The sequence below is a fragment of the Micropterus salmoides genome, unplaced genomic scaffold, assembly GCF_014851395.1.
Source record: "Micropterus salmoides isolate LMB-PRFRI ecotype aquatic unplaced genomic scaffold, ASM1485139v1 Ms_hic_scaffold_2, whole genome shotgun sequence".
NCBI lineage: Eukaryota > Metazoa > Chordata > Actinopteri > Centrarchiformes > Centrarchidae > Micropterus > Micropterus salmoides.
Window position 1 is genome coordinate 31,404,442 of NW_024041150.1, and position 17,723 is coordinate 31,422,164.

Sequence of the window (17,723 nt, forward strand, 5' to 3'; positions counted from 1 at the left end):
TGGAAACACCTATGATGTGGGCCGATGCACAGCTCTACTGCAGGGAGTACCACACAGACCTGCTCAGTGTGAGGAACCAGGCTGAGAACCAGGAAATCCAGATCATGGTGCCGACAGGAAAGCTGGCATGGATCGGCCTGTTTGGAGACTCTTGGAAGTGGTCTGATGGGAGTATCTCCACATTCAGATACCAGGGTCTGAAACCCCAACAACGTAGGAGAGGGTCCGAACTGTGCTTACATTGACAGAAAATGGAGCGTAAGATCCTGCAACACCAAATCTAGTTTCTTTGCCAATGTAAGTGTTTACGAGTTTATGCTTTAAATTACTCCTTAAGCAAAACATGAATTAGTTGATTTACAAAAAGTTTCAAGTAAAATTTCAAAACCTTTGCTTATTGAAACTTCCAATGTGAGGATTTACTGCTTTTCTGTGTTTTGCATCGTTATTAAGTAAATGCTTTTGGTTGGTTGAAAAATGTAATTGACATTTTTCAATGTAAGTTCTTTTTGTAAACTAAATTATTTAGTTAATTGAAAAAAATATTGCTAACAGTTAAAATCATAAGTAGTTGCAGCTCTACTGCAAATTTAAAAAGTTTATTAGAAAGTATTTTTTTTCTTTCAGTACCAGTCTATTATTCTTTGTTATTCTTTTGTTGCTGCTTACCCAGAATTCATGCTTGATGAAAAATATGATTTTCTAGAGTAAATTAACATATTTGAAAGTAAAACCACTTTTTTACCCTTGTGAAATGGATTAAATTTGCCAGGCATTCAGCATTTTACTGTTCACATTTTCGAAAAATGTATTTAATTTTTTCAAAGTGCATTGAAATGAACCTGAACCTGCTTGGGGGATGGAAAATTATTCCTAAAACTCAGTTTATGATTAAAAAAATGTCATCAATAAACTGAACCATGCTAAAAAATGGTATGGTAAAATATTACATAACATAACAGCTATCACATCAGCAACCATTTTCAGACTTTAAGAAGAGATCTGTCGTGAAGATCAGCACTGACTTTGACATGAGTGACCCGGTCATCCAACAACAAATCTTAAAGCAGGTGAGAAAGAGAAATTTTAATGGGATATTGTGTCATATGTACCTTCGTAAAGTCTATCACTGTGAAAGGGCATGGCGTGGAAGGTAAAACTTCTTCATCATAACATTTTATGTATAGGAATTCCAAATTCTGATATTAGACCCCTGTAACAGTGTTAGTAGTTATGATGAAGCAATTAGTAATTAATAGTTTGTAAGAGCCATATCTATTAATATCCAAGTTGCTCATTATTAAAGTTATTAGAAATGTAAAGACAGATTTTTTTGAATGCTTCCTAGCTGGAGGCAAAGATGAAAAGCAAGGGGATCAGTGACTTCAAAATCCGCTGGAAGACGTCAGGACGAGTTTCACGCAAGACTGAAGACAACACAGTAAGACTTTAATGTCATGTTTACTTCCTTTCTTTTTGTTATAGTAATTTTTTCTACACTTTTTAAAAAGATAATAAAATTAGTGAAAACAAAGTCAAGGCAATGGCTAACATAATCATATTTTCATCTTTATAGCAAATCCAGTTTGGACCAAATAAGTACACACAAGTCAAAACAAAGGAGGTACTGTAAACTAATTTCTGAATTTTAATATAATTTAGAATTTAAATTTCTAGTTTTCTTGGTCTTTGTCTTGATTTAAAAACATTATACTTAATGTTTGTGAAGTTGGTGTCCTTGTTTCATGTGCTGTTTTCTCACTTTTTCTCTTTACTTTTTCACCTTTTTTTTTAAAGTGCTTTGTAACTTTTACTATATGAGAAGTTCTGCATGATTAGAGTTTGTTTATTTACTGACCAGGTTAAAGCCAGAACACTGGCCCACTGTTTCTGTTGTTTCTGCTGACTTGATACCAAGTCATATTCAATTTATTTGACTTGTGCAAGTTTTGGCATAGCAGTAAAAGATGTAAAGGGAAATATGTTCATAAGCAGGGAAGTGTAAAAGTACACACATACATACTCACTGTGTATTTAATGTATTTTCCATGTAAATATACAATGTAGGAATATATCTAATAATAATTCACCTTATTATCTTGTGGTGTTGTTCCCAATCTTTCGATTGACATAATAACACAACCATGTGTTAGTCTTTGACTCTCAGTACCACCAACAATATGGTCAAAGGCTCAAAAGGTGTATTCTGTGCTTTTCTACATGTTTACCTGTAGAGGGAGTCAGACTATAGAGTGTGTGTGCTGTCTTTTCTCCAACAGGTGTGTGACAGGAGGGAGCTGAATCAAGAGTCCTGCCACTCTGACTGGGCTGAAGCTGAACAATGTGGACCAGTGGACTGTGTGTACTGGATGGTAAAAACAGGAAAGCTGATAAAGATGAAAATGTATTTGTAAATAAACGCTGTTTTTTACCCCCTTCTTTTTAATTTACTCACTGTAACTGTATACAAGGTTTCTTTAAAGTAAAGTAAACTCTGGCTGTGTGCTAACATTTCATTTTTAACTGAGCCACATTAATCTTACTCAGTCAATTATGACTAAATTAAGGAAGGTTGAAGCTGTCATTTTTTGCATTCAAAGAAATTGTGTGAGAAAACAAATCTTTCCGCTAAAGGTCCACTATGGAAGCAGCAGCTGATGCACATAAAATGAATACTTATGTTGTACATTATGGAAAACAGGCTAATTTACTTCTTGCTGAGAGTCAGAATATGATTCTTTCACTCTCCTGTTTGTACAATAATTAAGAAGCTGTAGCCAGCAGCCAGTTAGCTTAGCTCTGTCTGGTAACGCACAGCATTTTTTGACTATTTGACTTGGAAATATTTCTGAAAAGATGCATTTTAAGGTTTAAAATATGTATTGGTTTGCTTATGAAAATGTTATAATACTGAGTGTAAATAAAAATGAAACTACAAATGTACACACAACAATTATAATTGTTTGCTGTGTCTCATCTCACTTCTTAGGACAAATTGCTTGCATTATTATTATTAGTAGTAGTTTCAAACCACTGTGTGTGATACCAGTTTTTGTTCAACTTGTCTATGTTTTACATTGATTGCTGTAAATCCTGCATTGAAAAACTGCTATACAAATATTATCATCATTATTACTATATTTAATTCTTGGAAATGTCAGTAGTGTGAGGGTAGGATAGCATAAGTGTACACAATTATTAACAGCAATAAAGCAATACACAAACACTGATTTTGAGGGTTTACTGTCAGATATAATTTGATTAAAAAATCTAAATATCAGGTGGGGAGATTTGTCATTTCGATGCTCTGCCTCTCCTTATCACATAAATCTTCCATCCCAGCTTGTGTGGAGGTGAGTTGTGATCAACGAAAGACTTAGCTACCTGTGCCTCGAGTTTACTGCTATTAGCCAAAAGACAAAATATAGTCAACTAGTATCTGGCTAACATGCATAATGAGCTACTAGCTAATGTAATAAGTTGGCTAAAGTTCAGCTTAGGCAATATCATGGCCATACAGGCTGTACATGTACATACTTGTACCTAATGGAGACACTACAGGTGAGTACAGTAAAATGTAGCCTATGTCATCACAATCGACACATTGATATGGAAATTAGGTTAACTAATTAAAATGCGCAAATTTGAAGAACTTACGCAGTTAATTACTGACATGTTACGTTCAAATATGCAAATTAAATTTACATTTAGCTGATGCTTTTATCCAAAGTGTCTTACAATTGCTATACATGTCGGAGGTCGCACGCCTCTGGAGCAACTAGGGGTTCAGTGTCTTGCTCAGGGACACATGGTGGATGTCTCACAGTGGGAATTGAACCCAGGTCTCCCACACCAAAGGCAAGCATCTTATCCATGCGCCATCACTGTAAAGCTGTCAGTCCAAAAGGTGTTGACAGGTCTTTAAATATATGGACTAACACTTCAGAACAACTAAAGTTAATATTTTCTGATGTCACAACCCAAAAAGATTGGGAACCACTGGTTTTGTCTTGTGGTGATATGTACATTGTATTTTACTATCCTATCATGTTTCTCCAATCACTCTTTTTTCACTGATCATAACCTGTATTGAGGTGATATTGATACATTTTCCAGGCCACAAGACAAAAAGTTTCACAACCACTGCTTACTAACACATTAGCATCACCGACAACAGAATTGACTTTCATCCTGTTATTGTGCAAGAGTAGATATTTACCTTAAATTTCCATACAATTTCCCTTCCTGCAAACCACTATATGAGGAGGATGTACTGTTTGCATGCATGTCCCTCTATTTTGAAAGTATGTCATTTTAAAGCCATCTAAAGGAACCTTTTGTGGAAAAAGTGTTTCTTACTGTTAATCTCATGCATGACCCCTGCTTGCTTTGCAGAAGAAAGATCTGAAATTCACTTTTGCTGCTGTTTCCCTGTATGTCTCCTTAGGTCAGCAGGATGACATGACAACATATGTTTATTACTCAAGAGGAACAAGCTTGGTGGACAGTTAAAAGCTTTGCAGAAGTAACCACACTGACATAGCAATGAGGTGATTAATTCAGAGATAGATGACAGTTTAGTCAGGAACCAGGAAATGTGGATCGGTCTGTTCAATGATGCCTGGATGTGGTCGGATGGACAAGAAACATCCTTCAGGTACTGGCTGAGCGGCATGAGCGGCACACAGAATTTGGGAAACTGTGCTTCTGTTGCAGTGTCTCAGCATGGATGCTGGGTTGAAGCTCCTTGTAACAAGAAGTCCACGTTTGTCTCTAAGGGCGGTGAGTTACTGAATTCCTTGTATATGCCACCAATTTATTAGACTTTAGCAGTGAGGAAATAGGTGAGTTAAGCCCACACTCACTATATGATCGTGCACCTTAGAGACTTTGCCATGGATTGAACGGATTCAGAGGACAACACCAGAGATAAGGAATTTTTTGTGATTTTAATTTCAGGGAATTTTTCTGACTTTTGTTCTCTTTCATCTAGGATTTTTTTTCTCGGTTTATTAACCCCCACCCTGGCTCTGTATTTTTTTGGACACGTAAAATAGTCAATCTAAATATGTGAATACACTTGGGATAATTCAAGTGTAGCCTACACACGGGCTACATCTAAGAAACTGTCCCGTTAATTACTTAAGATCTCCCTAAAATCACTGAAGCTGCTGGGCTCGCTGAATGAAAATAATGCTGTGTTAAGAATAACTTCACTTCAGCTGCAACCGCAGTGGAACAAGTCAGGATGATCTTAAAATATGTATCTAGTGCATGCATTAATATCCTACTTCTCATCATTGACACTGAGTTCAGATGTGGTGTGTAGTCCATGTTTACAGGGTAACCTCGAGTTAATCACAAACAAAACCTGCAGTTTTGGAGCAGTTTAGAGATGCAGCGTAAATTGCCATGGCAACAGACCTTGGTAAACACCTATCCACCTTTCGTAGTACGGGTTAATCAGGAAGATACACACCAGACGTCATGAAGTTACTCCTGAAGTTACCTGGATAAACCAGTTACCTCACGTCGTAGTACAGGCCAGTGCTCTCCAGTACAATAAGAGAACTATTGAAAAGCGATGTAAATAAGCACTACCTTTCTTAAAGCGGCTATAATAAATAATTTTATATTAACAATGGATCATATAACCATTTTAATGAGAAAGAAGAATTATCACCCAACTTTGTAGTGTGCTCTGTGGATCTTTATAGTGTCTTTCAGGTTCACTCCCACTGCTCTCATCAGCGTCTAGCAGGCAGCAGTTTTAGGCAAAAAAACAAATAATCCTGATACTCAGCACCAAACAAAAGACAGAAAAAGTTAGTGACTAGCGTGGTGGAGCATTTGGCAGCTAAAGAGTCAGATATTTCCCTCAGGAGTTGGTGTGAGGGCATTCCCACAATGGTACCGTTTTCTACGAGAATGTGACTTTGTGTGTGTGTGAGCAAGTCTGATAGCTGTTTCAAATGTATCAGAAATGTTGATGAAAAATTTGATGTTTTAGGGGCAGTAGGAAGCACTTCCTATGATGCACTGAGCTCCTCTCTCCTCTACTTTCTCTCCCTCTGTATGCAACCTCATCCCATTATTGCATGTTACTAACACAACTCCTCCCCTTTCCAGTAGTCTTGTGCTTTCTCGTCCCTCTCCTCTCTCCTCCTTTCACTTCCTGCAGGTTTTCTGGCTCTGGAGCTGTGGAGTCTGGATCTGTGGCTGCGGGTCACCTGCTGCCCCCATGTTCCTGCTCAACACCCTCTGCTGCAACGACTATTGTTACTAGTCCTATTATTATTATTGTTATTATAATAATTAACATTACGACTGTTACCATTAACACTACTATAAATATCTGTACGATTTTTCATCTAGTCTATAGCAAAATCACCTTTACTGTCTGTACCTCTGTGTGTGTATATTGTGCAGGATGCCTCCCTCTCTCTCTCCTTCCATCCCTCTCTTTTTCTCTTTGTTCCTCTCCTGCCCTCTCTCTCTCTCTCTCTCTCTCTCTCTCTCTCTCCTTCACCCCAACCGGTCGAGGCAGATGGCCGCCCACCCTGAGCCATGGTTCTGCTCGAGGTTTCTGCCTCTTAAAAGGAAGTTTTTCCTTGCCTCTGTCGCCTAGTGCTGCTCTTGGTGGGAACTGTTGGGCTTCTGTAAATAACATCACAGAGTACGGTCTAGACCTGCTCTTTTATGAAAAGCGCTGTGAGATAACTGTTGTTGTGATTTGGCGCTATATAAATAAAATTGAATTGAATTGAAAAATTGAATTGAAATTGAACTTTAAATGTGATAAGTGAGACTTTTGTTCCTGAGACTACAAGAATTGTCACTTTAACACTTTGTACATTAAATGTCAAACTAGGGAGTGTTTAAAAAATCTGGTGTTAACTGTACGTATTTTTGTTATGTAAATACTGTTTTTCACTCTCACCAGGTGGTCGAGGCTGGGGATTTGGAAATGTCACCATGAGCAGTAGGTGTTCAACCCTTCCTTCTCCTTGGCTCAGGAAGAGGAGAAGTTAGGAAGATATTAGGAAGATAGTGTTTTTTCCATTTTGTCTTTCTTCAGTCACTGGGGTTTGGGTTTGGGAGAGAGTCTTCAGGTCAGGGTACAGTGTTTGTTCCCTCCTCTGTATGTCAGCTTCTTTCTGGATTTGGTCAGCCAGGGAAACAGTACTTGTGTGAAGGAGTTGTCTCTGACATTAAGGCCCCATCTACACTACTCCGTTTTATCATGCATTCATACCAAATCAACCCGGTCTCACTCCCAAGTCGTCACATATGGACGCTTGGTCAAGAGCCATAATCGTCAGTTTGTGACGCACTAGGGATCCCTTTGACGTCATAGTTCGATGTATTGAGGGAAGCCCTGTTGTGTCAGTTTCTGATGGTAAAGGCAAGTATGATATTTAAGAGAAAAGACGAAGTAAGGAGGTGATTGGGGTGGATAGAGGGCCAGAACCCAGACCTTGAAGCAGGAGAACAGGGTTTGTGTCCCGTGCGAAACAAAACATTAAATGTTTTTATTTAGGCGAGTGAGGTAAATTGACATTAACGTTAGTTAACTTAAGTCTTAATTGACATACATAGCTATTTTAACCCAAACCATGATCTTTTCCTAACCTTAACCAAGTAGTTTTGTTGCCTAAACCCAACCAAGTACTTTCTGTGCCTAAACCTAACGAAACTGCAACGTTTCACGACTTTAATAATGCGCGTTTCAACATGGCAATGTATCGAAACGTTACGTTTTATCTTGAAAGTGTAACCGGATATTGCATATTTATTGTTGCTAAGCGTTTGCTAACTTGACTGTGGGTCCCTAAACGTCAATATTTGATGCAAAAGGGCTACCCAAGTCTTTAAAAAGCGACGACAAAGGGCCTTGACCATGCGTCAGACATTTGACGAGTAGGGAGTGAGACTGTGTTGACCAAATGCGAATTTAATCCATTCAACGCTCTCCTCGCGGGAGTTTTGTCGCTGGACAACTGCCAAGTGTTCACACACAACGCGATAATGTGAATAAACACAACTCACCATTACGACAGCTATATGATCCCAAACTAAACATTTTGCTGTGATTAAATAGCAATAAACGGATCAAACTTGTTAAACATATGAATTCATATTAGGGTCACTACTCAGTTGATGTATAAAATTTGGTAATGATTGCTCAATGTGGGTGTGGCTTAAATTGTAAATTGCTAGACATTTTTCATTCCAAACTTCCAAAAATGTAAGAAAATCACCTGTACGTCCTAGAGAGCTGAAATTTTTTCAGCACATCCACTGATATGTTTGCCTCACTGCAACCTATGGTCAGTTCAGAAGTCAGTCACTCTAAATTTTTCAGAATGCTAAATCATTGAAGAAAGACTTGGAGAAAGACTGGAGATATAGATGTTAAAACAAAATCAACACAGACATTCTCTAGATGGCCGATATCAAGGGTTTTTTGATCGGTCAAACAGTGAGTCTGCAGTGATCTTTTTTCTTTTTTGCTCAGTTTTGGATCAAATGCCATCAAAATAATTGTTAACACACCCAAATCCAGCAGAATGATGCATGAATTTTCACGCAGCATTTTAAGTGTAAACTGACAAAACTCTCCAGGTCTGGCACATGCAACATTACTACCTCAACTTGTGAGAAGGTGTGTTGAAATAACCTGTCACTAGTGGCTCAGTCAGTAAGTCACCTACTCTATATTTTATTTGGATCCCAAGACACTTTCTTCTTAATTTTCGCTGCTTAAAAGTGTTTGTCCAGCTTAAACTTTAAACCTTGGAAACACAAAATGTCGCAGGTGGTTTGAGCATTTCACCCAGTAGTCAGGTACATTTAATGACACTCAAGGTGATGCTGTAAAAATCTAATTTGCATTTCCCCAATTATTTCAAAGTGCAAATTCTTTGATCACTTTAATCGTCATCTGCATCTGCTCTTCTTCTCTGCAAATGTCAAATGTTGTGTTTTTCACGACTTGCTTGGATCCCAATCATTGCCGCTCGTGGCTATATTTTTAAAAATGGAGTTTTAAAACAAATATGATCTCCGTCCACACCAGAGTTTTAGCTACGTATCAGAACTGTTCTCCATCCTCTGTTGTAAACATGAAGCAGATTGTTTGTTCTGTAGTTACAGTAGATTTGGTGAAAGAATATAGTAGCCTACTACAGATGAAGACCCGCACCAGACATTTTTTTGTCATGGACCAATAACGAGTTGGGACTGTTACTGAATGAACAAGGGAGTTAAAAGCGTCTGTGGTGGCAGAGAACAGACTGGGAGTCATCGCAAAGTAAATGACACAAAAAACACAATCACTCTGATCTTCCCATATTGTATATGGTTAGATCTTATCAAGCACACAATAAGTCTGGTAAACTTCCACCAGATGACCTGTATGATCACATCCCGAGCAGTTCACTCTTCTGTAGCCTATATGCAGTTCATAAAATCTCATACATACACCCACTTTCATTTTTTCCTATTCTTAGTGGGGCATAATGTTTGGAACAAACACTTTTAAAACCACAAAAACCTCTTAAATCCTCTATAGGACTTTACATGAAAACATCTTTAATTTATTTCTAGGCATGTGTTACTTAGCATAACAGAACTACTCATAGTATATACGTATATTCATATGTATATATATATATTTAATATTACTTAAGATAGGACCGTTTTATAGCAGCAGAGAGACAAAGAGAGAATAACATGCAAACAACAGCCACAGGTCTGAGGCCGCTGCAGCAAGGGCTCACCCTTGTTTCATAAACACGCAGGTCTTTTTTCTTTTTGTTTCCAGAATCACTCAGGATTTGCAAATAGGCTGTTACTTTATTTATTTATTTTTTTAGTCTAATACGCTCTTCGGGATTTACATGAGACTGGTTATCACCACACCCGATCTATCTTCAAATACCCTGAAGGATTGACAATTAAGGTTTATTTATAGTTCTACAAAACCCCACTTGGGAGAACTTTTTCTGGAATGATGTCTGACCGAAACTACCAGAAACATCTGACTACCACGAAGGTTTTACGTCGAATTCTGATAAACATTTCCCACATACTCTATCAATCTAGGCTTTTTTTTCCAATTGCAAGAAATGATTCAAAACACCGTATTCATTATTTTAAGTCAATTGGAGCGTCCAGCCGGTCACCACACAGTCAGGACCCGGTCCAAAAGTCAGGCGGTTTCCCTTTCACTTGGACTTTCACTACCAGTAATGTTACCTGTAGTTTGGACCTAAGAGTTGATCAGTGGAGCATCCAATCCTGCCAACTATGCCAAATGTGAAAGAAATTTTCTTCCCAAAGAAGGACAGAGTCAAAGATGTGATGAATCAGTTATTTATACGTAAATAAGCCAAAGTGGACTTAATGGAAGACACCACTGTTGAAAGCAAATTATAAAAAAGCAAGAATGCAAATTGGAAAAATGCCACAAAGCTTCTGGGAGAATGTCCTTTGGACAGATGAGACAAAACTAGAGCTGTTTGCTCCAGTCAGCTCTATTTCTCGCAGACCCAAAAATGAAGCATATAAAGAAAAGAACACTGTACCTACTGAAGGTAGGAGGAGGCTTGGCTATGTTTTGGGACTGCTTTGCTGCATCTGGCACAGGGTGTCTTGAATCTGTAAAGGGTACAATGAAATCTTAAGACTATCAAGTCATTCTGGAGAGAAATGTTCTGCCCAGTGTGAGGAATCTTGGTCTCAGTCGCAGGTCATGGGTCTTGCAACAGCTTAAAACACCCAAGAATGGCTAAGAGCAAAACATTGGACTATTCTGAAGTGGTCCTCTATGAGCCCTGATCTAAATCCTTTTGAACATCTGTGGAAGGAGCTGAAACATGTAGTCTGGAGAAGGTACCCTTCCAACCTCAAAAGCAAGTTGAGGACCCAAATGCAGGGCACAAACAGGTTCAGCTTCAGTTCTCTGGGTTTATTTTAAACAAAACTCAAAAATTCAAAAAACCAACAGAACAATCTGATATCAAACAACCAAACAGGGAGAGGTAACTAAGCCAGACAGGCAGAAACAACAAAGACAGGACTAGAACTATAAGACAGGACTAACAGAACAGAAGACTGCACACAAGACGTCAGCAACAAAACACAAGACAAGAATCAAACAGGAACTGGACTCAGAACACAGAACGAATAAAGCAGACAAAAAAACAAAAAATACAGACAGTATCATGACAGTGATGGGGACAAAATCATCCATTTCAAAATGTGATGGGGACATGTCCCCAGCGCCCCAGTGTAAATGACACCTATGGTACCAACAATTTTGTCCACGTTGTACATCTGAAACGTGAAAAGGGGCCCCAAGTACACACTGCTTTTTGTAAGAGGTCACAAACCAAAAAGGTTGGAAAGCACTGACATTAAGAACATGTCTATCACATTTTTCTTTATGTAATTTCTTAATCTGAAAAGCAACTACAGCAATGCAAGTAACTAAACTTTCAGACAAATGTAGTGGAGTAGCTGCATGATAATACACTTCTTTGCTGTGTGATTTGTGCAAAAGAATCATAGTTTCAGCAATAAACACCACAATGTGGCATAATAAACATCTATTAGAAATCACTGCACACACATGACTTTGTGAGCTGGGGTTTGTTGTTGTCAAAGTGCCAGCCCATTAGTTTGCTTCAAAGTTTTTCAACATGCACATTCAAATTTGGTTAATTGAATGGAAAACCAAATGTGAGCTTCCAAGCAGAAAAGTCAGCATGAATGACATCAATCGTTGAAAATCCTCCTCACAGTAGAGAAACAAATCAAGAACGTCTTGTCAGCTGTCACCCCGGCTGACAACCAAATCAATGACATGCACATTTTAATAGATAACATCTATTCTAAGACAGACAGACCAGTACACGCACACAGGACATGAAATAAGTAGTATTGTAATATTCAATCACTGAAGACAGAACATTAACAATTCAAAAGGATTCTTCATAACTGAGAGCAGAAAAGAACATATTAAATATAGTCATATTTCATGATATATTTAAAATTTCACTGCAATTCTTTAGGATTTGTTACTGATTTTTTTTTGTTGGTACTTTATGATGCAAATAAAATATTATACAGACTTTTGCACCACATCAAATATGATAAGCAAACTAACAAAACTATTATGAACTGTGTCCCAGTTCCATACTACACAGTATACAGTTTACTGTAGTATTCTGGTTTTGCAGTTAGTAAACAAGAAATCAATATGCTTTACCATTTTATAGCCTATCATTAAATTATGCAACATGGGGGTTGTGCAAAGGCAGTAAAACTGTGATTTAAACGGATACTTCACTTTAATGCTTAACAGTTTTTTGCATTGCATTGTGGAAGAAGATTGTACATCATTTTACTACATTTAGTGATTTGCAGACTCAAGTTTTAAGTATACTCATTATGATGTAGCTCATGTTTTGTAGCTGTACGTATGAGTTTCTCCACCTTATTTTTTAACTTTGCATCAGACTCGACACTACTGCTGACCCCGAGGTCAAAGCTATCATTGTATTTTGTTGAGCACACTTGATCCCAGTCACTGAGCAGGTGTCAGGTGTTGTTTCTCATGCATGTTATGATGTAAATGTGTTTTGCATTTATCCGTATACAAATCAATTCAAATGCACATCACATAAAAGATTAAGATCACAGGCAAGTTGAGATTTTTTGTTAACTTAAGTCTTGCCATCGTTTTGCCTTTAAGCTTATGTTTTATGAAGAGGTTTAAAAGCATTCTTTGTGCTACACACAATTAAATATAGATCATGGAGTGGAGTTGGACAATCCTTTTTATTGGGGGTAAGTGATACAAAGACATTCATGTGTTTAAATAAGTGGATTTTTGTTTGAACTTGAACTAAAAACACTATTCAAAGTGCAATAAAAAAGATCGGAGATAATTTCATTCCTTTATAGCTCATTAATAGATTAAATCCTGTATGGTCAAGAAGAACATGACTTTCTTTAATTTTCCCATATCATTTATTTTATTTTCTCACATTGTGATACATTCTGAAACTAAAATGTATTTATTAAGCCACAAGGAAACAAACCATAAAAATGTAAGAACTGACACAGGCTGCATGCTCATTTGAGTTTCGTATCAATGCAGGGTCAATCCTTCTCACTTTAAGGATTACTCACCAGGCAGGTAAGAAAAGTACAAAAATATTATTAATGTGCTTAAAATATCCAAGTAAATGTACTGATTGTGCTGTAAAACATCCTGTCAGACATTTATTACTGTATAATATATAGTGTTTAAGCAACATTGTTCTTGCTGTTTGAGGTGGAACAAGTTTTAACTACTTTATACAGCTAAGTAGTTTAGTTTATCCTAGTTCCTAACCTACTGATCGGGCCCCCTTCAAAGGGTCACAAGATAAGTCTGACTCTGATTTGTTATCGTACTTCCATACTTCGGCTGGTATGAGTGTGGATAAGTTAGCTAACGGAGATAAAGGATGATGAACAATTAAAGAACAATCTTTGATAGACTCAGTAAGCTACATAGTCTTTTTGTTTTAAAGGGAGAAAATACATATTATAATATGTATTTTCTCCCTTTAATTTTAAAGCATGTTTAATCTTCTTATCAAGTGCTTTTCTGTGTAGATGTTTTATATTTTGCACTGCAAACATGCATTTGATTATTGACACTATAATCACTTCACTGTGCCTACTTTCCAGCTAATGTGGCTCTGGGTGGAGTGGCTGCTCAGTCATCAGTGGGTGACTCGACACGTCTGCCATACTTGGTGATTGATGGCAAACCTTTTTCAAACTATTTTAATGGAAGCTGTGTTTGCACTTATTGGGAAAACAACCCCTGGTGGAGACTGGACATGCGGGGTCCGTACAACATCTCATATATTGAAGTGATCCCAAGATCAGATTGCTGCATTTATGATCAACAGGGGGCTGAAATCCTCATTGGTAACTCACTGGAGAACAATGGCAACAACAATCCCAGGTGATGTAATGGTTTAAACTTGATTTCATGTTGTGTTCATGTTGGATATTTTCAGTTTGGGAGGGGCTATTTCATTCGTAAATGAATGATTGCCTATATGCAAAAAAATACACAAAGTACGAGATAATTAATAAGTAAAGTAAAATTATATTATTTAAAAATAAGCCTATTGCACCTTAAACCAAACACAGTATTGTAGGTATAGTATAGACACCATATGTGGTGTAGTATAATAGAGGAGCGCATATGAGATATTGGATTACGTTTAATCTATTAAAATGTATATGCAGTATGATTCATTACTATTAATATAATATATAAATTATATATACTTACTATACTTAACTATATTAATAGTATAATACAGTACATAATGAATCGTTTAGCACTTTATATAATATAATTAAAACGTCACATTATGGCTGAGCTCTGAACTCATATTACCGAATATCCACCGTCTTTATGTCATTATTTAAATAAAAGGCTGCATACGGATAAATCTTCGTTAACTAGCATTTTTTGAAAGGTAGGAATCGTCATCCTACTGTCAATCAATAGCTTTGTTTTTCTGTCTTTTTGCCCATCAGATGTGGAGTCATCACTGTGATCAATGAAATTAAATATGTCTTTAACTGCGACCAGATGGAAGGACGTTACGTCAATGTTTTCATCCGTGGTGTAGGAAGGCGACTTCAGCTTTGTGAGGTCAAAGTGTACGCCACTACAACCCTTACAGGAAGTAATGCAGCACTGAGCAATGGCCTCTAAATAGTTGGTTCAATTATGCCATGATTTCTGTGTGAACATAATGAAGAAGAAATTGACACAATATTGTTTAGTGTTATTGATATAGATTTACAAAAGAACTTAATTGAAGATTAAGGTCTGTCCACGTTCAGCCTTCTGCTGAATTTAGAAGCTATTTTGTGCTCAGATATTAATAGTGTCCATGCTGAGGGCTAAGCAATTCTTTGGAGTTCAAAATGTGTCTATATGCATTTATTTTTCGAAACACTAACAATCAGAGCAATATTTGTAAAAAGTTATATATTTCAAACAATATGACACACAGGGAAGCAAAGGACAGATAACAAGCTTGACTAACATACTGTAAGCGTTCTATCCACATGCAAGGTAAAAACTACCAAGAAAAAAAAATAAGTTGCAGGCATCATAACCTGACCACAAAAACATATAATATACTGCCACAAAACAAAGATATGAACAAACAAACAAAGAAGTCACTCAACACAGAAACTACAGCTATTATTCCAAAATTCAAATCTTTATCAAATCTTCACAAAATTATTCTGTCATCATTCTATGATTTTCATGATTCAAAATAATTTTATTTCAACACTTTAATCTGATTTAAAGTGAATGCAGAGCACAGCTTATATAATTATTCAATTGATAACCCTGAAGATCCTTTACTTTAAATTGCATGTTAGGTGAGAAATTGTTAAATGTTCTGTAAATGTTAGTTTTGCACACACATTCACGGCCCAGTGACTAGTTAAAGTTTTCACATATATGGTGAAATTTCTCAACATCTACACAATGGTTAAGTGTGTGTTTTTTGCCCTAATTTTTATCAAATGCCAATATCAGGTATAAATAAATGTTATATGTGTCTAATACTTTGGTTTATCTATCTAACACTTTGATTTGCTTTACAATAAGCAATCTGGCCTCAAAGATGTGCTGTAGAGTATTTTGTCGTGATGAAGTACTTCAGTTTTCATTAAGTGCTGTGATTCTCCATATGAATCAGTAACTGGTCCTTACTCATTCATTTTTTCGCAAATGCCTTCATGACACTCCTGTCAGCCAACGTGGCACCGAGAGGAGTAGCCACACAGTCTGGAAGACCAGCTTCTGCAGCAACAGCTCCACAAATGGCCATTGATGAAGACAGTGGGAAGGATCCACAAAGCACCTGTGCTTCAGTTCCACTGCAAGACAACCCCTGGTGGCAACTGGACTGAGGAGTATCTACAAAATAACAGCTGTGTCTGTCACCAGCATCAGCGACTGCTGCTCAGAGGAGCTGGACGGTGCTGAGATCCGCATCGGTCTCAAAAATGACACCAGCAACCAAAGGTGCAGGAAGAAAAGAGTACTTACTTGCTGTAGAAGTACTAGTACTTATCAGCCTTTGATTATCGCTTTCTTATATTTCAGGTGTGCCATCATCTCCATTGCAACGGGACAGAGCAAATACAACTACCAGTGTGGAATAATGGAAGGTCGCTTTGTCCATGTTGTTCTTCCTGGACTACAGAAGAATTTGACACTTTGTGAAGTACAGGTGTATGTGCTTGGTAAGTTTTAAACTGTTTCCCACTTAAACCAAAATATGTTTCTATCACAGGGTGTTCTGCCAATGAGAGCTGAGCATTTCACTTGTCACCGTCATGCTGAAAGAGCAAAAGATGAACCACAAAAAACAACAACAAAACCTAACCCTACAACAAAATGGACAAAGATTTTCATCTTTTTACTCGCTGACTATTTCAGGTACCTGTTGACACTGTCGAAATATACAATTAATGAGGCGATACCATTTTTTCTAGCTTTTATCTTTTTAACAGTGTGCCCTGTGAAACAGTTGGTAAGCACACATGCTGAACATCCCTTTAAGGTCTTGATTAAGGAGTAACTCAACACCCCTTTCATTCCTTACCCCCAGTGTACTACATTACTGTTGGGTGTGGTAACCAACCACAAACCAGCGATGAAACAGGCTTGAAACTCTCAAAAGGAGAGGGCAGCAAAACACAGATTTTTAGGTGGCTGTTAAGTTACTCTTTGGAAACAAGTCCTCCAACTTAAACAACAAGTTCGTATTAACCAACCTCCAAAAACGACTCATATGAGCCTATAAAATGGTGCCTCTACAGGTGCTGTTATATGAGTGTATCCTACAATAGCGGCTTACCATACCTTCGTTTTGGAAATCACGTGACCCACGTCAAATGACATAAACACGGGGAAACCGCTGCGACACAAGTGAGGTGAACCCTGCTGCTAGCAGATCGGCCGTGATCTGTACAGCTGTTGGGTTCACCGTCTACATGCATAAAACACTGAGTTAGGTTTAGGCACACACCCCTATGAAGCTAATGTAGCTAAAGCTAATTTCACCAAGCTAATGCTACGAAGCCAACGTAGCTAATGCTAAAGCTATTGCTAAAGTAGCTAATGCTACTACGTAAGTTTGCCAGTCACCTGGGTGAAGGACCCTACCCACCACCACTACTGAAATTCCACTTTCTGGCTATTTATAATACGTCACCGTCTTTGTCATGTGTTTGCATTGTACGGCCACTAGAGGTCGCTGCCACAACGAACGTTTAACATGAGTGGTAATTTTGTGTGGCTAAAAACAACCTATATGGTCATTTTTCTTTGGAGGACACCTGCTTTAAGGGTAAACATGACCTTTAAGTTTAACCACAAAAATACATAAAATGCAAATGTGCAAACCAAGATAAAAATTGTGTAACTGACTTTGCATATGTTGCAGAAAGCCTCATCAATATCAATATCAATTTTATTTATATAGCACACTTATAACAACCAAGGTTGACCAAGGTGCTTCACAGGTTAAAATACAACAACAAGAACTTACACAGTAAAAGTACAGCAATAAAACATTGTAAATACAGTATACAATATATAGTGATATTAA

General features: G+C 37.5%; 1 protein-coding gene, 1 long non-coding RNA gene and 1 pseudogene across 2 annotated transcripts in view; 2 read left to right on the forward strand and 1 right to left on the reverse strand.

The window, feature by feature from the left end:
- The first annotated feature begins 283 nt into the window (after positions 1-283).
- LOC119913479 lies at positions 284-1,626 on the forward strand. Its single transcript, XR_005446460.1, has 4 exons — positions 284-297; positions 988-1,070; positions 1,349-1,441; positions 1,577-1,626. It is a non-coding gene; the product is annotated as an uncharacterized LOC119913479 (long non-coding RNA).
- A 2,969-nt stretch (positions 1,627-4,595) lies between these two features.
- LOC119911930 lies at positions 4,596-16,426 on the forward strand (annotated as a pseudogene).
- Positions 16,427-16,431: 5 nt separating this feature from the next.
- The window catches only part of LOC119911931 (fucolectin-1-like), a 9,236-nt gene continuing 7,944 nt past the window's right edge, over positions 16,432-17,723 (reverse strand). Inside the window, exon 4 of the mRNA XM_038730906.1 lies at positions 16,432-16,449. Within this exon, the coding sequence (XP_038586834.1) occupies positions 16,432-16,449 (18 nt within the window). The remainder of the gene's footprint in view (positions 16,450-17,723) is intronic.